Genomic DNA, 21,856 nt, shown 5'->3' with positions numbered 1-21,856 from the left:
CAAAAGCATTCTTTTGCCTGATTTAATTTAAATCAGTTTCCCAAATAGAATTAAAGCTGCACCAGAGGGAAAACTTTTTAGCTGCTATCACAGCACCTTCATTAGGTTTTTTGCCAGCACAGCTATTTGGCTGGAGTTTTTGCAATAACTGACATAGCTATGACAGGGAAGGGGAAAAAAAATATTTGAAAGACAGCTCCTGGTTCATTCTCAGCAAAAAAAGAAAATATTCAAAGCCAGTCAATGGCATTTGAAACACCACTGAGCAGACCACGACAGCACCTTGTAACTTACCAAATAGCCATGTTGTAAGCAGGTTTAAAAGTTAACCAGGAAATTAAAGCCAACACATCTGTTAAACTCTTCATAGATGCAAAGGTGTTAGAAAGCATTTTAACAGTTCTCTTGTGTTTTTAGGCAAAGCAGAGCCCTCTTAAATATGACAGAGGGGTATTGCCCTTGCACACAAGGCCCTTGGCATCATGGTCCGTCATGAACAACTGAACCACCACCCAGTCGCTCAGTTCTGCCTCTGCCCAGCCCCCCTAACTAAGGTGGGGCCAAGTTTGCAAGTCAACCTGACCTGCTGGTCGTCTCCTCTTTGCAGAGGGAGTACAACTTTAAACTTAAAAATGACAGATTTCTGGAGAGTTGAAGATCTTCCACTCACAAAGTACAGTCAAGACAAAGATCCAGGAAGCAGTAGGAATAACTAAGCTACACACAACACACTGGTAAGACAGCAGTATAAAATTAACACATATGCCCAAGACAGACATTTCAAGTTTTGCTACAGAAGGCATGTTATTCAGATTATAAGCAATACATTGATATCATCAAAACATGCATTGATTTGGGGTAGTTTATAAATGTCAGGCTTAATCTTGGACCAAAAATTACTGATAGATTTTGTTTAAAGATAAAATTTAAATTAAAAACTGCAGTGGGAGTGAGGAGAGAATCACCAACATTTTCATTAAAAAGCTCCAATAACTGTTTGCTCTGGAGCAAGGCCTCTGAAATTCAGAAGCTTAACCCAGTCCCTCCATTCATGCACATTTGCAGGTGGTTACTGCCAGTTTATCAAACACTACTCTCAGGAACACTTGTACTCCTGCCTCTACTGCAGAGATAAATGACAATGCTGGCCAATCACCAAAATTTTTAAAGGTAGCCAGCGAAAAGTACTATTCATCTCCTGGGTGTCCCATTGAGTCTGGGTCTCAAGCAGCTGTTGAAACCAAGCAGCAGCTTTGCAGGTAAAAAGTGTTATACGGGTACTGAGGATAACATGCCCCTCATCTCCCAGTGGTTGAACCAGCATCCTCAAAATACACCAGTCAGACAGGAAAGAGCTTATGAGAAAACAAGTAATTTGTGTCTTTGAAGCACTTTGTTTAATAAGGGTTGGTAATAAATAAGGCTCAAGGCAATGTCAATGAACAAGGAAAACTAAATATTGAAAACCTGATCACTGCTCATTAAATACTTCTGTTCACCAAATGAGACACAGGCCCTTGGGAACAGGACAGAAGTGTAATTGCTCTCATAACAGAAGAATCTCTTAATGACAAAAGAGAGCTGGATTAAAATTTGCTGAGGCTATTTCAAAGCTGATATTTCTTAACTTTTACTCCATAGACTTTGAAGAGCATTTTATTACACAGAAAGCCATATTTGCAAAACGGTAAGGGCAGTGAACAGCCAGATCAGTGAAACTTGTGTTCCTATGGATTTGTCTCTCAAGTTTTAGTTTCTGCATAGATTTCCAATGTCTGAAAGGCATTTCACTGAAATCTCTCTCCATGGAGATCCTATCTGGGAAAGGGGTCTGGAGCCTTTCCTTTTCATGCAACCTGAACATACTAAGTTCTTACTGGTTGCAAATATCAGAGACCTCTATTTCCGAGTTGAGTTTTACTGAAATCGGCCAAAAAGCTGAATTGCTACCAGGGAAAGAAACAGCATCACCAGACAGTGCAGTTGCATAAGTCCTGGGTTTTTGGGAATCAAACCTCAAGATGCTGGAGAGACGAGCACCAACAATTTTGTGAATGTGCTGGTAGGCTCTGGATTGACATCCAGCCCAACTCATTCCCTTCCATGCATTCATTTGACAAGTTCAGACATTGTTTCTTTCCCAAAATGCTTCAACCTCCTCTGGTTTTAAAACATCTTAGACCAGAATCCCAGCACTAATACAAAAACTTACATTAAATGAGTGCACAAGACTTCTCACTCTTGCTTAGAAGTGGCAGGGGAAGAAAAGACTAGGCTTTTTGTTTGCAACCAAGCTACGTAGCTATCATGTTTTCACAACAAAAATTATACAGCAACAACTGGCATATATATGCACCATACTTTCTTGGAAAGAAGGTTGGAATTTTTCTACTTAAGAACAATTTATAAATTCCTAAGTGGTTCTATATAACTATAAGTATCTTAAATTCAAAGCAAACTGAGAAAAGTTCATTTGCCATTGTGGACAATCAGCTATGTCACAGCAGTGAACAATCCCTGGCCACCAACACTATATGATGAAATGGAAAAATAACACACTAAATATTTGATAGGTTGGTTTTGAGCAAGTATTTGAAGGTAATTCTGCTTTAAAGTTCACTTCTCTTTTTAGACACTAGAGATACTACAGTATGTGTAGAACTCTCTACTAGATTCTCTAGTATAATAGATACACTACAGCAGTATTACTTGTTTAAATTAGTTTAGATATTTATAGAGAAAACTTTAAAACAACAAATTCACCCTCTGAGTCAGAGTTCTCCTTATTTTATAGGTGGACTTGTTTTATAATTTGACTTGTTCAAGTGATGAGAAGTCAGAAGAGTCAATAATTAAACGCTGCTCTCCCAAGCCTTTTGTGGAACTGACATTTCCTGGGTAGGTGGTCCCACATTCTGCACTGATTCGGGCACACACAGGGGAATGCCAAGATAACTCCTTTTCAGTGATGCAGCAAATACACAGTTCTGGTACATTTCTTACAGAAGACACAAGCCTAGAGCTTTTGAAATGTCACTTTGGCTTTCACATTCCAACACCTGACAGTTTTCACTAGGTTTTTAAAGTATTGTCATACATCTTTATTTAACCTTTCTGAACTTATTTTTACAATTTTGTGGCACAAAACATAGGGCTGGAATTGGCCAAGGTCATGGCTCAGTAGTCCTTCAGCATCATAACAAGTCCAAAATTTTAGAGGCATCTAGGCACTGCTTCAGAAGAAGGGAAGGGAAGAAAAAAAAAAAGGAAAAGGAAACAAAAAAAATAAATGAATGATTAAGAACTGTCTTCTAGATGGATGCAAAATATGTAAAACATAAAAGATGTAAAACAGCATCTAGGACAGCACTTACTACCAGAAGAGCCATTCCTCAATCCCTGGGAAAGCCAGCATCAGAGGAAAGCAAGCAACTGGTTCTTGACTGAAACAGGTGCCACTAGTGCTGTGAAGGTTATCACATCATTGTTGCAGTCCACCAAACACAAATTAAATCCAGCTACTTTTGTAAAGCCCATACTCGCACTGACTGACCACCTTGGAAAATCAAGTCCAAACCACAGCAACACCACCTTTGCCTTCCCAAGAGGGTTGGGGGTCTCCTTCCATGATCACAAGTTAATAAAAGCCATACAGTTTACCTCTGTCAAAGTGCACTACTGGTACCTGCTGAAACAACCCACAAACCACCTTTTAGGCAAGCACTAAAAGTCTTGGAGTCACTTAATGAGGACAAAGATAGAGAAAAATTCGGTAAACTTCCTCATTAAGAGGTGCCCTCCTCCCCCAAATCTTCTTTAAAAAAATTAATATTTAGTGGAAATGGAAAATGTTTCCATTTCACATATCAGCAAGAGCGGTACACAGGAATCTCATAGTGTAGTTCAGAATTTTTTAATAAACCAAATTCACTAAGTGACTGCAGTGACTACTACCTATACTCTGCTAAGTTGTACAGCAGCCTGGCTTATGCTCACATGACACCTGCCCAGAAGTAAGAGGATTCCTACATAAAAATGAAACCTTTAAACAAATATTTTGTAAATTAGTCACCTGAGTTTTTCCCATCAAAATGACATCTCACCACTATCCTCTGGTGAGCTCCCTATGAGATGATCTTTGCCCAGCCTTCTCCCTTCTGATGCTAGTGGAGGTTAAACATCCTAGATAAATGAATACAGTAAAAGCACCGAGTCTTGTGCTGGAAATCATTCATCCATTGATAGCGCAGTGACACTAAGCACTAGATGGAGAACATATTTCACTCCCACATGCAGCTTGTACATACACCACCTTTCTTTTTTCCTCCCTGAACAGATACATTTGCATACTGAGAAGACAGATATATGTGGTAATTTTTCTTTGGCATAATGATTTTTTTTTACATTAAATAAAAATATAGTTTTCATTAGTATTTCTGAAAATAAAACCAAAGAAAAACATAAATCTAAGCTTATAATCATACACCACTGAATTTTCACTCTTATTGTTCCTATGGCAACATTAGCCCTGACCTATGATGGCATGTAAAAGTATTAGTTATGTGAACTCTCTTTCATTCATCAAGGGTACGTGTTGTGTGCGTACACACACAGCTTTGTGGTTCACTGAGAAGGGTAAAAAAAATTGTTTCTTTTTGCAAGTATTGTAATTAAAAGGTGACCACTAGTGTCTTAACACTCAAAGTAATATACCTACTTATATCTGCAAAGATGCAGATCCTGAGCTACTCGCATTGCAGCCTGCATTTAAAATACACTATCAGTTATGAGACACAACCAACACACATCCCTCATTCCTGAGCTAAAAAGGTAAAAAAATAACCCCCTAGGCCCATACTAAAACAATATACACCTACACCGTATACGCGAGGCCAACTTTGCACAAGATTTCCCTTCCAAAATCCTGGGTAGAGCTAAATCCTGTAGCATGCACTAGACACCTACACACTGGAACATTCTGGGGAGGGAAAGAGGAGGTGGTGTAACTTTTGAAGATAACAGACATAATTTAGGTGGCAGCACGTCACAAGGACACAGTCAACACATCTTTCTGGTTGCAATCAGGGATCGATATTGGGAGAAGAGCAGGTGCCCTTTGGCAATCAAGTCCCAAGCTGCCTCGGTACCTACGTGCAGCTGGTTGGGTTGTTCACACTGAACCACAGGCTCCAGGCTCTGACGTTGACCCTCTAAAGTCCTCTCTTCCAAATATTCCATAGCCTGCCTCGATGTTCAGTAATCGCGTGTGCCACAGCAGCATGCACATGCTTTGTGAGGCCCACTTCAGTTTCCGGGAAGGATAGTGGGAGAGGCAGTTTCTGAGTTGAAACAACGACCACCACTTTCCCCTCCCAAATGCTTGCAGGAAAGGAGGGCAGGGATGGGGTCACAGAGATGCCCTGGCAGTCCCAGACTTCTCCTTGCTACCCGCAGTCCTGGAGAGCGAAGGGTGGTTTTCTCAGGCCCATGCACGGCCCTGTGCTTGCTGTACACCTCTCCACAAACCTACTGAGCTTCCCACAAGTACCTGATCTGCCACGCTTGCTCCCCTGATCTGGACACATAAAGACAAGGAACACCATCCCTACTTTTCCTGCCAAGACAGCCTCATGCCTGCGCAGCCAGGAAAGAAAGGCATCACTACAACAGGTCAAAGTCACGGACCTCCATTGCACCTAGAAGTCAGTAACTGTGCACATCTCAGATTTTGCATACTGTGTGCTCGGTCCAAGACTTGTTTCTCAAAACGACTGCAGCATTCTTCACTGATTTCAGTTTCCAAGTTAATTTTGGGTCCAGCCCTATATTGAATATGCTGTAACTGCAGAACCAGCCTAAAGATAAAAGGCCTCTGCCACAACCATTAGACTTGTAAGGCTCACTTTCCCAACTGGGTGGAACCAAAAGTTTTGTTCAAAAGTAACATCCTCCAAGCAATGCATACCACACTTGTTTAGAACTGCTTATGAAAAATATCTCCAGATTGTGTTACAATACCTTCACCGCACAGCATCACCCGTACACACTCCAACACAGCAATGCCACACAGTCTATCCAGCAGGGAAGTAATCAACACTACCTGTTTTGTCAGCCAGCACTGCTAATTTGTGAGATTAGTACATGTGTTGTAAAGAGCACAGAAAAGGCACAATTAGAACTGGGAACCCACTGTATGCAGAGGCATAGAAAAGTTCATAGCACAGTGTTTGCTCCAGAAGTCACGGCCAAGATCATTTAACCTAAACAGCTACGTTTCAAAATGCAAAGCTTGTTATCAGCTCAACGACACTAAACAGCTTTCAATAAAGTCAGTTCTTGTTATTCCTTGTACTACATAGGCTGACCAACACTGCCTTTTATCAGCTATAGGCACCCATATACCACTCCCCCTCCACAGTCACTGCTCTCCACCACAGCCAGTTCCAAGAAGCAAAGCTAGGTCATCTCTGGGAAAACCATTCAACTGAAACACCACCACAGTCACTACGGAAAAACAACACACGCACAGATCCTGTAGTGATTCTTCATTGCAATTCCTCGCAGTTTTTGCCTAGAAAAATCTCCATCCTGCCACTTTTTCTCTTAGGCGTTTCCAAATAGTTGCAAGGTTGCGTCCTGAACACAGACGACCTGAGCTGACAGAAAATGGACTCATCCGCTTAGAAAACCCTGTGTCTGTATCAAACCATTCACAAAAGCAAATCAAGGCTCCTCTTCTTGCTCTACCTGTTCAAGGAAACCAAACTAAGTCATCATTCAACCTGTGTCACTTCAGGTCCTCCTCCAACATTCATGCTGGATGCTAATTCACCTGCTGCAGACTCAAGATGTTTTCAGTTATTGTCATGTGATTTCCAATGCAAAACAAAATTATCTTGAACACTTCTCCAGAGTCTTGTCTTATCTCGGCATTTCCTTAGGATTGACCTTAAAATTTAGCAAGTACAGTTTGTGGGGGGAGAAACTGTACATTGTTGTTTTCAACTTCAGAAGCGAGTGCACAAGTCCAGGAACCTACTACACATGAAAAACAGCTCAAAAATATGTATCATGCTTCTCTCCATGGTATTTTAGGTACTTTCTTCTTACATTTTCAAAGGAGGAACTGGCACATGTAGCATTAATTTTCAACACTGCACAATAAGCTTCTTCAGAACTAGAAATTCAACTTTTTTCTTAATTACTGTGCAACAGAATTAAAACCAACAGAAGAACCTGAAGAAGAACTTGTTGAACAATTCAGATTATGAGAAAAGTTAAATAGTGAATTCAAGTAGAACATTGTTTCCTTCCACTCCAGTGTACACAGGAGCCACCACTGACACAAGTTTCCCATCACATTTGCTTAGAATACATTAACAAGTAACCTAACACTTAAACAGATTAAATGCATGTGTTGCATTCAAGTTACACAGAAGTCATAATTACTTAATTATATGTACAAATATTATTTCATTTGTAATTATGAATTAATGCATACCATAAGCATACTCTGCATCTTAACTGCTGATTTTAGTTAGCCACAAGGTGGCAGAAATTTCAAAGTTAAAATAAAAAGATCATTGTAGGCTATTGCATGGGTTTGGTTTTGTTTAACCTGTTATGGCTAGAAAGAGGGGAAAAATATGTTTATGTCACCAGATTAAAAATTAAGGAACACACAAGTCCTTTTTCTACCTGTGGTGGAAAAGCAAAATGAAACCTATAACATAACATGGATATTTAAGGGAAAAGAATATACAACCATTAAGCGTTATATTTTTCAATTTTAATATCTATATTAAAAGTTACCAATTACTGAAGATATAAGCAAGCATAAAATACGCGACCCAAAGGTCAAAAAGCTCAGATAAGTTATTTTAGGTATTCAGATTATGACCTTTTGTGTCTGGAAGCAGCATTAAATTTTCTAATTAAAAAAATAATTTAGGAGAAAATTGTAGCAAAATAACAGAAACAAATAGGAGAAGAATGCAGCTGCTAACCAGAAGACAGACACAGAACAACAAACACCGTAAAAGGGCATCACAAAGCTTTTTTAGGATGTGACTAAAAATTATTAAGCAATAACTCCTATCCTCTGTAACTGACAAATCACTAACTTTCTGCCCTCCCCAGTCAAGGAATTTTACCCAAATTTTCAATTTTAAAAATTATTAATTTATTTTGAATCAAAGTGCAGGAAAAGTTGATGACAAAAAATAACAAATTAAGGTAAAGCACACAAGACCTGGTGAGGGAAAGACCAAGAGACTTTCTTAAAAGTTAAAGCTTACATGATCATTTTATCGATAAATTAATCAGAAGCAAAGTCGCATATAAAACTGCAACATTATTTCCAAAATGCAAGTTAGACAACAGTAACAAGTAAATAAGATACTTACTGTCTAGCCTGGTCCTTATTGCCATATGTTACATTTACAACTGCAGTCTCGGTGTCAGTGTTCACTAGAGAGGAAAACACATTGAAAAGAGGTTAAGTTCCAGTGCACTCACTTCCCACTACAAATTTAAAAGCAATTTGAGAGTAGAGCCGTACCTTGCTCACAGTTCTCCACTGTTCCATACTGAGCTAACAAACTATCCAGCACCTATCAAGAGGTAAAAGAAATTACAGATTTCAATTTCAAAACAGATTAACAAAACTAAAAGTGTAAAAACACTGAAATTTGTAACAGTTTTATCAGAACACAGAGCATTCAGGACATCTGCTCCAATAAGGAAGAAATTTTAACTATTTTGGGAAGAACCAGCACACAGTTTTCCTTCTCACGTCAGAAAATCTGCATTTAAAACCTCATGAATGTGAAAATATAGAACATAACTCCAAGAAGTCACACTGCACTGTAAGTCCCAAACTTTGAAAATAAACCTCCAAGTCCCCTGTTCTTAGAGTGGGCTAAAGCAGAGGTGGGAAGAATTACAGAAGAGCAAAACTGGAATAAAATCTTTCTGTCTATCCCAAGCACGTATATATAATTTTGCCACTGTTTGGCGTTTGGGGTTTTTTTCCTTCCATTACACTTAGGTCATACATGAAATTGTTATTCTCTTACGTAGTTGGGGCTTATCTACATAGAGAAGTTAACCAGAAAAACCAGCACATCAAGAGCTGTTCCACAGTTATTTTGACAGTTTTCCCAAAGACCCATTCCAAAGGAACCTCTCAGAACAGTATCTTCACAGTTATTTGAGGGTCACAATTAGCTTTCTACCAAATGACCAATTAAGGAGGAACAGGTAAAAACGTATGACAAGGGGAAAAAGAAATCTGAATAAAGTAGTTGTATTTGGCATAATTTGTTTTATTTTCTTCATCTTCCATTTGACTAAGATGCAAGAAACAATGAGACTTCTTGGAAAATCAAAGTGTCAGAATATTCCATTAAAAACATTAAAATACCCACAGTTGTATCACTTTAAAATTCACATGGTATATACTTTCTTCCTGGTGAGAAATAATGTTCCAAAAAACAGTGACTGTGGCAGTAACTAGCACAGAACACAAGTACATCATTGTTGTTTATCATATCCTCATGTTTTGTCTCAAGAATTAAAATGATGCTGGAAAAGTTCAAACACCAAGAAGTGAAAAAGTACACTTGCAATCTCTTCCATGACCAAAGTGCCATTCTTCGCTTCAGTCAGTCCCTTAAGGCAAAATGTCTGTATGAAAGGGAGGAAACCCTTTTGGGAAAGGAAGGAAATGAGGAAGCAGGGACAGAAGGAAAGCAGTAGGCATAAAACCACGTATGTGTAGTTTGTCATTGCAGTATGCTTCCACTTGCTATAACCAGCAACTGAGTGTGCACAAAAACCCAGTCCCTAAAAACGTAAAATTTGGAGTCTATATCCTCGTGAGATTAAGAATTCAAAATTATAATTTATTAATGGACTGTATACTTTTACTACAATATAAAAGATGTTAAGATAAATTGCAGTTTATATGCCAAACTTAATAAAAACTTACATCAGTATAATTTCCAATCTTTACCGCACTTCTAAAATTGAAATTGCACGCAGACATTTCAACAGTAATATTTCAAATCAGGTATTTAAAAGGCAACACACTGCTCACCAAGTTTGAGCAATGCATTACTACTTCTAACTGCAGAATTTCCCCATCCTTCTTGTATAGGTTCTAGTAAGTTTTCCTGGCAACTGTTTTGTTTTCATAGACAAGTTATTAATTGTCCTCTCCTCATACAAGTAGAGATTAGCCTAGTCTAAGAGTTTGCTGTTTCAATCTCCTAAAAAAATTATTTTTCTGCCATTCCTCAGATCTGACAATTTGAAACTTTCTAAGGAAAAGTTTTCTCTGAAATTGGTAAATATTACTGAAACAGAGATGCTCCAGGGGGTTAAAATAAATTAAGAGTCTGTGGAAGATCCTTTTAAGAAAATTGAAATGTTGGCACAGACAAGTGGCAGAAGGGCAAGGTCTTGCAGGTCTGGGGTCATACTTCCACACAAGCCGGGAGAGTCACTGCATGCGATTAGAGGAAAGCCTTCTTCCACAGACAGCTTAAGTGATTGTGCCACCACTGAAACCAACAGGTGAACGGAATCTCAGGTGGGGTCAGGGTTTTAAAACAAGAAAAGCAAAGCAAGTCCCAGGCTTGGAGATCCACTCTGAGATGTTTACTTGAAATAGGATACTGAAGAGCTCATTAGTCTGATAAAGCAATTTCTTTGTCCCTACAATATTGTCAACACCCATGCTGTATTACACAGCAGACCGTACCACAGCATGAGCTAACATCTTTAGTTAAGACAAATTTTTTATTACATTTGAACTATGCAGACCACCAGGTCATGTCTACTTTGCCCCAAAGCTGCATCACTTCAAAATCACATAATTTCATTTTCATCCTTAATGATACAGGAAAAGAGCAAAGCTGGAATGTCAGCAGTACCAACAAAAGACTTTGCTGGATAATAATTGATAATTTGTAAGGTATTTCCATATTAAATTTTTATTCTGGACTAAACATACCTTTACATTAAGACCTATATGTTAACGTCACCAGCTTCACCAAGCAAATAAATGCTTTAAAGCTAAATCCATACAACTTTTTAAAGACACTACATCCTCTCTAAAAACTACTACTTTCAGAATGTTTCTGATCAGCCATCAAAAACTTCTCAACACACTAGCCTTGCATCTGCTCCAAGAAGCCTAAGAACCAAAAGGGTCTTTTGCTGTTAGTGCTGAGGAATAACCCAGGGTAGCACATTCAGCATCACACCCCTCTTCACCAGGAGTTCTCCACTTATACTGACCCTTAATCCTCTTCTGAGCCGTTTCAGTTGGAGACAGTGTCCATCTGGGCATTAATCCAAGTGATTTGAGCCCCCATGTTCTAAAGAGTTGCTTTACCAAACATTTATGAGAAGTTTCCTCAAAGGATTGGAGCTTTCTTTAAACGAAATGAGAAACAATCCTCTTGGGTCAAAGACACTTGCTCTCCACAGCACTGTCCTCAGATGCTTGTATTTTCATCACCATCAGTCTCAGGCAACAAGGTTTTAAGTGTGATCAATACCTCAGGGGTAGCCTTTTAACTAGATTGTATTTAAAATGAACTAGTAAAAAAGTTTCAGCAGCAGCTGGGGTATATGTGTGTGAGGAGCAAGCTTTGTGGGTAAGAACACTTTTAACTGTACCAGCTGATCCAGTTGGGAGAAGGCATTGCAACTGTATTCAAAGCCAGATCTCTCTCGTAACTCACTTTCAAAACACAGAACTCAACTCCTGCATGTGTTTCTTGCTTCACATGTATTTACTGCAACAGCCAGTTTCTAATCACATCCTTCATTTGTTCATATTTCTCTTTGCAGTGTCTTTTCCCTCTCCCCAAATTTTTTCTCTCTAGCCCAAAGCCTCTAGTTCTGCTGCAAAACAAACATGTTTTGTTTAAGCTGCTCTTCCGTAACACTCTTCGTGTACAGCCTTGTTGGGCAATCAGAACAAAATTCAAAGCCAAGTTGGTGGTGCAGCAGCAATTCTGATGAGCAGCTGAAAAGAAAAGTTTATTTGTACAAATATTTAATCTAAGCTAGAAAAAAAGTCTTTCCTTTTCTTGAGCTCTCCTTCTAGCAGTTGTCTAAATTGGGTCTCCTGCTCTTGTTATAGCACAGATGTCTCTCTCACAAAAAGCTGCAGTCTTATGCTGTGGACTTTCATTCATGAGGCTCTAAAAGCCAATTCTGACTTCATTATAAACAGCATTACCCTACACCAAGCCCCACAAATCAAGGCTGCTTTACAAGGAAAAAAGAAACAAGGAAACATTACTCTTCAGTAGAGCCGAGAGCTCGGAGCACACATTAAAATATCCCGGTTCTCATGCAGATTTCACAGGTTTAGAAAGTAGTGCCTTTGAACAAACCGGAGCAGTTTTCTGCACTTTCAGAACAGACTATTTCATACACATCATCTTCCGGTGCTGCAAGATTTCTGCCCTACACCGTAAGAAAATTAGTCTCAAGATGTCTGGTCCATAAGCACAGTTATCCATATTGTTTCTCTCTCTCACACACACATTTGTCAATAGGAACTTCACAGTGGTGCTGTAGAACCTTAAGTTATTTCCTCCACTCACACAGAGCAAATCCATGAGACCACCACCCTTGCCTCCATGACTTCTGGTATGTTGACTGGGAGTTACAATTAGACAACACCACTGAAATCACAAATAGCAGAGGCAGAAAGAGACTTAGGATCATTCAATGAAAGACCACGTGGAGATTTTTGGCTGCAAAGACTTTGAGTGTTCTCGGTGATTTAACAAAAAAGGAGGGAAGAAAGAGTCAGGCAACAATATAAGGAAAGAGAAGTTGTTAGTGCAAGTGGCTTTTTGATTTAAAAGAGGAGAGCTGGGGTGAAAGAAAATGAAAGAGCCAGGTAAGGAAAGGAGGGGGTGGAGGTACAGAGCAATGCTGATATCACTCCAGACATAAAGCCTGGCTGAACCGCTAATGCCATCTGCACACCTCAAGTGCTCTGTCTGTATATTCAAGTCCACAAAAAACCTGCAGTTTTAAATTAATTATATTAATGCAGCACAGTGTGAGCAGAGCTGACATTTTGTGACTTCAGTGTTGAAACAAGACCTCGGCAGAGCCACCATCGCTCTCCAGCCCCATCAGCTGCTGACAACGGACAACGTTAAAAAGGTTTTTCAAAGTGCCTTCAGTTTGGCGTAGTCCTTCCATTGGTAAAAACCACATCCCCAACATGGGGCTAGCACAGCTTTACAGAGAAAATTAAATAAGAAGCAGCCCCTAAAAATCCCTGAGGAAGCAGTCATTTTTGAAAGGTGTAATCAGATAATGCTGCATCACCTATGTGGAGGCCACGGCAGACCTGTGAGCTTGGCACCAGGACATCTGGCACACCTCCCAGCCTGCCAGCCAGAGCATGAGCACTGCAACTTCACCCATTTCCACCAAAAAGAAGGTCAGAGCATGAGGGCCCCTTGTAAAGGCAGAGCAGCATGGACATGGAGCACCCAAACCAGCATGCAGTCTGCTGGGACAAAATTGTTCCTCCAAAACCTTATGAAGGCATTTGAATAGGCAACACCAGTTTGCAATGGCTCAATGCATTGCAACATGTGGTGATGGTGTTTTTCGTCTTGTAGGCCCTCCAATACCCATGTCTCATGAAACCATGACCATAGTCTGGAAGAATCAGAAAAATAAGTCTGGAAGCTGCTGAAGTCATTGTTTGCACACACCAGAAAGGCAGCGCCTGAAAACAATAACTCTGGCTTATTTACCACATCCCATACAAACCCTGGAGTGAATTCTTCTCCTGGGAACTTACAGTTATATCCAAATGTTCAAAACTATTAATAAGTTTACCCTATAATACAATTCTGTTTAGGTGGCATTACCAGGGTTTTAAGAATGTAAAGTTGAACCACAGAGAACAAAGCCAAAATTGTCAAAGGGAACTACTAATTGAGTGACCAATTTGGACACCGAGGGCTTGATTTTCCACAGTGCTCAGCATGTCTGCATTTTCAAAGCACAGCTTCAAAGCCACTTTCGGTAGCAAGGAGAAGACAACACTTCTGCAAGAGAGACCTGAGGCTCATCACATGAGACAAACTGAGACAAGTCACACTGTTAGCAACTGATGGCAACTTCTGTTTAAATAGTTCGCCCAGCACCAGAGACTAGAAGGTGCAGAATTCAATTTGCCATGGCAGCATTCAATTCCCCTAACTGAAGGGGTTTGTCTTCCTGAAAGTCCTTGGCTTGCTGCAAAATTAAGAAAGTGTGTGGTAACTAGGGCACAACTCTTACATACAAGTCATCTTCACTGCACACGCTGGACTTGTTAGTTGACAGCAGAGTCATCCTCCAGCCCAAGCCACCATCACTCCCTGTAAGTGCTAAGAGCAAACAGTAGGTCCCTATCTACCTTGCTCTCATTATGGAACATCCAAAATACTCAACTAAAAAATAAGGAGGGTAAGAGATGATGTGGTCTATTTCAACTTCAGTTTTTCAAATTAAGCAAAAGATATAAAGCAACTGAAAATAGGGTTCAGGCAGAGCATCACGTGTAACCATGACTACAACTATTGTAATCAACTCCACATACCACATGTGTTTATAAGTATTTCCAGATAATACTGCTGGACCATTTAATTTTTTTTTTATATATATATATACACACACACACCCCCCTATATATATAAAATAAAAAGGTAATGGAAAGAGAAGACTAAATGCTTTAGAACCACACTAGTATTCAAGAACAACATTTAAAAAGGACCTGCCTGTACAATTAGCATAATTTACAGATAGAAGAATGTTAGCTTCTACAGAAAAAGTTAAAAGGAATCCAACAAATGTAAGCAACATGGTAAACCCTTACAGATGAAGATCAGCATCAGAACCCCTCTCCCTCCTTTTTTTAAAACAAAAATTCATACAATGAAAAGAATTCAGAGAGAGTATTCTGATGAAGCTCTGAAAATAGAAGAAATTGCAAAAGAAATTTTTGGGCTACAAAGTTAGTCCAGGTACTGAATGCAGCAGGCTAAAAGTTCTTGCATGCTTTCATGCAACTTCCCACATAAGACCCTAAACTGAAAATAGTCTCCTGAATGTGTGATAGGGAGGAAAGATTAGTGTGCATTACACTAAGGAGGTATGGGATGCAAAAAAAAAAATCATAGCATCAAGGTTGACAAATGGCATGAAATGGTCTCCAAGGTTAAAAAACAGGACTTAAGAAATGTTTAGAGAAAGGAAAAAAACCTTATTAGATGCATGGGTGGCCTCCTTCACAAAGAGATTAAAGGGAGCAGGATAATTCAGTTTGGAAAGGAGCGAGAGGGAATATGATACAGGTATTATGAAATAACGAATCATGCAGAGATGGCCAAATTGGCAGCTTCTATTCACCCTTCATCTAAATTAAATGAAAACAAGTTTGAAAACACAGAGAAATAAGTATTTATGCAACATTATCTGAATGCAAATAAGCACGGCACAATATCTGATACAATACTTTATTAATCTTCTCTCTCCTCATGCTAAAGGTGTAACTTCAAGAGCAGTTTCAGATAACGTCAGAGTTTATGAACCAGGTTCGCACTAATGCAAATGCCCCTGATTCAGTACCCATCCTGATTTCCAGAAAATTAAAAAGCACCATCATGCAGATCAGTCCTTACAGGCAGCAACTGCTGTTTTAAGCAGCTAATCCTCCTTCCCAGGATCTCCTCGTGGGCACTGCTGGGGCCCCCTCCTTCTCCTCCTCCCCAGGCAGACAGGCTACCAGGACATTTCTGTGGCTCAGTGTGAGGGAAAGATCACATGCCAGGCTGGCACATGGGTGTTGTGAAACGTAGTGGGAAGCAGCAGCAACACTAGCTCATGTTCATCTGCCTCCTCTTGCACTGAGACAGCCAGTTTAAGTGGAAACACTCTCCACTACTTCTACGATCTCATTTGTAGTTTGCCAAAGGGAAGGAAAAAAAAAAGGCCATAAAAGCATTACTATCCAGTGAGCATCCATTGCTCAACTTTGATTAAGTGATAGACTACACAAAAGCAAGGGAGCCAGCAAGTTTTAAAAGAATGTTTGGAAAATACACTGGGATAAAGGATGAATTTTCTGCTTTATTCGCAGCACTATATTGAAATACAATTGGTGCTTTATTGACAGTTTCAACACCTTCCCACAGAAGCACCCAGCAGTGATCTCTGTCAGGAGGACTGTTGCTCAGCCCCACAATGCAAGTTGCAATGTCCTTCTCAGTGCCGTGAAAACCAGAAAGGAAACGGTTATGTTTTTCCTTTCCCCCTCAACCTTTCAAGTCCTCCCAGTTTTGTTAACTCCATATCATTACAGAAAATATGTTCTTTTTAACTGGAAGATTTATCAGGGAAAATTGTATTTCTCATACACTTTACTCCTTTCTCTGTGTGTGTGCACATGTGTGTGAAAGGCACTTCTGAAAGCTATTTTCTGTACCTATTAAAAAGTCTTGATGCCACTTCGTTACAGCTCTACAAGGCTGGTGCTAGTCTGATATTTTTAGTTTCAGCATAATAGTTCGTTCATTTAAAAAAAAGCCTTCTTTAAAGTTAGAAACCTGCAACTATAACAAATCTGTCAGACTAAAAATCAATTTTTGAATCATCTTTTGGAACCGATCAACAATTACAGGTTCCAAGAAACCTCTCAACAAGAGCACACGGATAATTTCATGAAGAGGCCACATGTATGAAAAGTGTTTCTCTGGTACACGTATGCTGGTACACTGCAGAAACAGAGCCAAGTCAGTGCTTGATACCACAGAGATCTTTCCTGGGAAGATTGTTCCATATTCTAACATTAAGCATTTTCTCTAGGATCTGCTTATAACGATCTAAAAATGGTAGAGGGAATCGTAGAGGAAAATCCTGTAAAATGGATTTAGTTCACAGATCAGTGCAGATAAAAATAAAGTATATTAGAACTCAGAGGGAGATCACATCTGAGATGTTCCCTGTGTTGCGCACAAGACTGAAGATGACAAGCTTTCAGGAAAAAGATAAGTCCTTAACAACCACTTCATGAATATCTTAGATCTCTTTATAACCAGGAAAAACTATAAAAAGATTGAAGCATTTTACATGAGTTATATTTACAGGATTCCCCTTCCCCCTTTTTAAATTGGTCAACCATAAGGTGCATGCTATGCCTTTAGCTTCCCAGCAGTCCTACTAATGGACAGCATTGCTGTGGACCAGACATTTAAGAGAAGGTTTGTATTGCAGAGACTCGTTGTTTAGAGGCCAAGAGACTACTGAAGGGATGGAATTGTTATCTGCATTTACAGAGGCTTACAGACACTTGTGGTGGGTTGCTGGATATTCTCATACAAAACCTTCCCTCAAGATGTCAGTGCATGTCACCTACCTCACCTCCCTAGTTATTTTGCTGGCATGACAAAACTCCTGTACCTGAATGCAGATCAGCAGCAGCAGTCTCATAACACATGGGGCAGCTCAGTCACTTGAGTAGTGGTAACAGCTACACCTGAAATTGTTAAAGTCATCCCAACAGCTGGAGGAGACAAGTTTTTCTTAACTCACTTCTCCTGTATTGTATGGCTATTTTCAGGGAGAGGGGAGGAAGGGGGACAACCTTATCTAGTCCCTGCTGTGGGGACTGGACACTGAAAGAAATAGAGGACGCTGGAGCAGGACTCAAGAATTCAAGCCTGAGGTCAGACAGAAAAAAGTTATATACACTTAACAGCAAGAATGAGAGATCTTGGTAGAGCAAGACCACCACCTGCAAGTATTTTAATTACTTCGAGCTGCCAAATCGGATTAAAATAAAATCTACAGTAAAGGTCTCTACAGGGCTAATACAAAGATGAGAGCTTTTCAAACAACAACAATTAAGTGCTGTCAAAGCCTTCAAGCTGCAGAAACATGAACCTTGGAGCAAAGGGAAATCACAGGATTTTTGAGCGTAGAAGATTTCTGTGGTAAAACACATTAACTAACAGCTACCTAATCATTTAGTCATAAAAACAAACATATACATATTTAAAACATTCAAAACCAAGTTTTAAAAAATTTAGAGATATTATAATGAAATTCTGTTAAACACACATTTGCCAAAATCTACGAGATTTCCAAGTCTAGCTTAAAGTATCCCAGCATTATGGCCAACTCATGCACTAATCTGAAAGGTAAGATTTAAGAGGATGTTTACAAAAACTCAAACTTCTGAATCTATTATCTAAACTAGAAATTAAGATTGCAAGAGATGCACTATGCTAATATCATTTGACCTATATATACCCAAACAAAACAATTCAGAGTGTGAATGCTGAGTGCTAGCTGACAGATTGCAGACTATAAATTACTTCTAAGTGTCAATTTTGAAGGATCAATTGAATGACAAGTAAGATGACTGAAACAATTCAAGGAGAATGGCCATAGTTAAATGAGTTAACTACGCCTAAGGTGGTTCAAGAGCAATCTTTGCTTCCATCTACTTGCATTCAGAGCCTTCTACAATGAGAGGTGGAAAAGTTTTCCGTTCAAAGCCTTGCAGGATCTATTCAACCACCAGCAAGTGCTCTCTGAAGTTTATTGTACAGCCTCATTATTATAAAATTAGACTATGTTTTTCCTTCTTACAAAGATAAAACAAAAGACACAATCATGAAGGAAGCAAGTTTACTCCGTTCCACTCGCTTTGCAGTAATTAATATTCTGTGATTGCACAAAACTGAAAACTGAAATACCCTTATTCCTCATGAGCACTGGAATTCATAGAAGAAAAAGGGACTACCACCTAACATGGTTGATATAATTTTTTGGGTTGTTTGTTGTTCTTTGATTCAAAGAGAATTGCTTGTCTGGAACATAGTTAAATCACCTGCTAGTCCTCAGGCCTACTTATGAAAAACACAAGAAATCAAATACAACACAGCAGAGGTCTTCTCTATTCTTACTGGTTCCAGTGGCGCCACAAGAAAGTTTAGACCCAAGTCTCTGCCTTTCATAGCCAAGTTTTCAGTTCAACTAAATTGTCAGCTCTGCCCAAGACGTCAGGCTTTAGCAGCTAAAAAAACCCATTAGAGCTATCCTTTGCAAAAGTCACCCTTGTGCAAGCATCTGAGCAGTTTGGTAACACCAGGTGCAAGGTGATATGTTTAAAAAAAAAAACAAAACACCAAAAAAAACCCCAAAACACACACCCCACTTATTTTCCAGAAACCTGGACACTCAATTTCAATGAAACTGTTCTTATTTTCTGAAACAGGCACTGCAAGTATTCAAATAAGTGGCTCCAGTCCCATTTCACTGCTGCTCTGTAAGTAGCTCCACAAGCTATCCTCCACTAAAAGTACTTTAGCTCTCTACAGCAATATTCCCCTGAACATGAATCAAAAACATCTGTAGTAGTAATAAATTAAGAGTAAAGGTGAACAATACTGCAGGGCACGAAGAAGTTGCATGCCATTTACCAGTTTCACATTTACTATACAGTAAACAACCTCTTCTTGTCAAAACAACTTGTTCTCCTTAAAAAGCTTAAAATTTAAATTTTTTGACATTTAAAAAGCCAGCACTGTTTAAAATAAGGGAAGTGGGAGTGTAAATCCCCAGTATACGCCTGTATGAATGTACACTTCATTCTGATTTTTCACTGATTCATAGCGAAATGCTCAGCCCAACAGAAGGGGAACTAGATTTTTAGGCACAGAGGGAAAGAGTACTTCAGTGCTTTGCTATTGACATGAGAAGAAAGAGGAGGCGGTGTAAGAGGAACTAAGAAATCTTGGTTATTCGCCTGCTGAATATTTAGGGAGCCACAGCTCTTAAAACCCTGCTCATGGCATCTGGATGAGAATGAAACGTGTGCTATTCAGAGCTGAGCATAGCAAGAAGATGCAGAGAGCGGTAGTAGAGGACTGCTAGAGCAGTGGAAAAATTGATTTCAAACCATTAGCGGTGCACACCTCTTGCATTAAACAGCGGCTGTGCAGAACAGAAGCAGCAACAAGCCAGGGTGACTCTCGCCTCAAAGATCTTGCACAGTGTAGGCAATGGGTGCAACAACTACGCAGGGAAGTATTGGGGAGGGGCGGGGGGACAAATGGAAACATCCACCTGATCTTCTGGTTGAAATTCAAGGTTGTCCTCAGCTAGTCTCACCTGCTCCAAAAGTGTGAAGTGGGCTGTCCTTCCTGCCCAACCATAGAAATGAAGAATAGACAGCCTGAGTGCTGAAGGAAGTGTAGCCTGGCTGGGAGGCCAGGGAGGCCACGGCAGCAACCCAAGGACCAGTGGCCCAGCCGCTGCCTGGGCTTCTGGGGATGGAGGTGAAGAGTGAGGCAAGAGTACCCAGGAGAGATTTCACAGGGAACTGGTTCTACGCCATGTAGGAAATGCCACAGGGGAAGTGAGCGGCTACTGCGGGAGTAATATGTACTGGAAGTGCTTCTAAGCTATGAGGAGCATTATGAAAGAAAGCTCTCCAAAAATCTGGACAACAGTTTAGGGACCAGCTGCATCACAACCAGGTCAGAGAAGGGAGCAGATAGGAAGATCAAGATCCCAGGTCAGTGACCATGCAAGAGCAGTTTCTGAGTGTAAGGGAATATAGGATGAATGTGAGTGAGAGAGATGGAGACAAGCAGTAGCAGAAACCTCAGAAATCAACTATTATACACTCTTGTATAACTACATACCATCACACATACACGCCAATGCTTGGTTTCAAGGACATGGAAACAGCTCAGCATACAAAAGCAGCCACATACAAGACACCTTCAAGCTGGAAAGCACGAGACACAAAATACTGATGACACGATTTTCATCACCCAGATACTCGAAAGGATCAAAACTAAAAAAAAAAATCAGAAGCATGACAGACGAGACCCTCTAACAAAGTGTTGCAGAGCTGTGCTCATCACTGAGATGATGAGCTTCAGACAAGAGTTGACTGAATAAAGATGGGCCGGTTGCACATGTTCTTCTATAAAGACAGGTTCTTAAATTATGAATAACGACCACAAGATGCATACAGCACGGCATCCCAGAGGAGACAAGAAATATTTAAAATGCCAAGAAAGCAAACATGAAAACCCAGATCACCCTCTTCCCCTGTGATGCTAGAAGCAAGCTTCCCAATGAACAAGAAAGCATCAGAAGCTCTAAATAAAATATGGACACCGAATGTGAAGAACAGGCATTTGCACCAGCACTGCTCCTAGAAGCACTACAAACAGCACCTTTATGCAAACTTACTGCTCCTAACTGCAAGGTGGGTGAAGAAGCCAAGGACACCCCATTTTCAGATGCTTTTTTTACTTTAACTTTTGAAGTGTCCCACTGCTTTGGGGACCTTTTAACAACATTTTTTAAGGTCTTTGACTTTAAATGGATTTGAGAGGTTCAGTCTAAGAGGCTGCCATATTGTCCCCTCCAGGACATCACAACATCGCTGGCAGCAGGGCTGACAACACTAGAAGAGCTGCTGCCAGCCACGGAGGCTGGCTTAGAAACCTGAACACCCTTGGCTAGAATTTAAACTCTAAACACTCTATACCACCCCAAAAATACATGCAAGCGTTTGGCCATTCTTCCACATAGCAACAGTAAAATTACTTTTCCCTCTGCTTACCCGAGAGCATGCTTAACTTTCAAACTAGCATAAATAGTAAGCTCAGCTATGGCAGAAAAAAAAAAATTATGGGATGGGGTAACATGGCCGAGTATGCTGCAGCAGCCTGTGGAAAGCAATACCCCATGAGGTCTGGCAGCAGATCAAGGGCAGTCACTTCAGTTGCTTTTC

The 21,856-nt window shown here is 40.0% G+C and overlaps 1 protein-coding gene across 2 annotated transcripts in view; it reads right to left on the bottom strand.

The window, feature by feature from the left end:
- IGF2BP3 (insulin like growth factor 2 mRNA binding protein 3) overlaps positions 1-21,856 on the bottom strand; it is a 116,709-nt gene that overhangs the window by 36,734 nt on the left and 58,119 nt on the right. For both annotated transcript variants that reach the window (XM_074862871.1, XM_074862862.1), the window contains exons 4-5: positions 8,561-8,612; positions 8,406-8,469 (exon numbers count right to left, since the gene is read on the bottom strand). In XM_074862871.1, the coding sequence (XP_074718972.1) occupies positions 8,406-8,469; positions 8,561-8,612 (116 nt within the window). The remainder of the gene's footprint in view (positions 1-8,405; positions 8,470-8,560; positions 8,613-21,856) is intronic.

This window comes from Strix uralensis, chromosome 1, assembly GCF_047716275.1.
Source record: "Strix uralensis isolate ZFMK-TIS-50842 chromosome 1, bStrUra1, whole genome shotgun sequence".
In the NCBI taxonomy this organism is placed as follows: Eukaryota; Metazoa; Chordata; class Aves; order Strigiformes; family Strigidae; genus Strix; species Strix uralensis.
The sequence above is the reverse complement of the archived record's forward strand: the minus strand, read 5'-3'. Positions and strand labels throughout refer to the sequence as shown.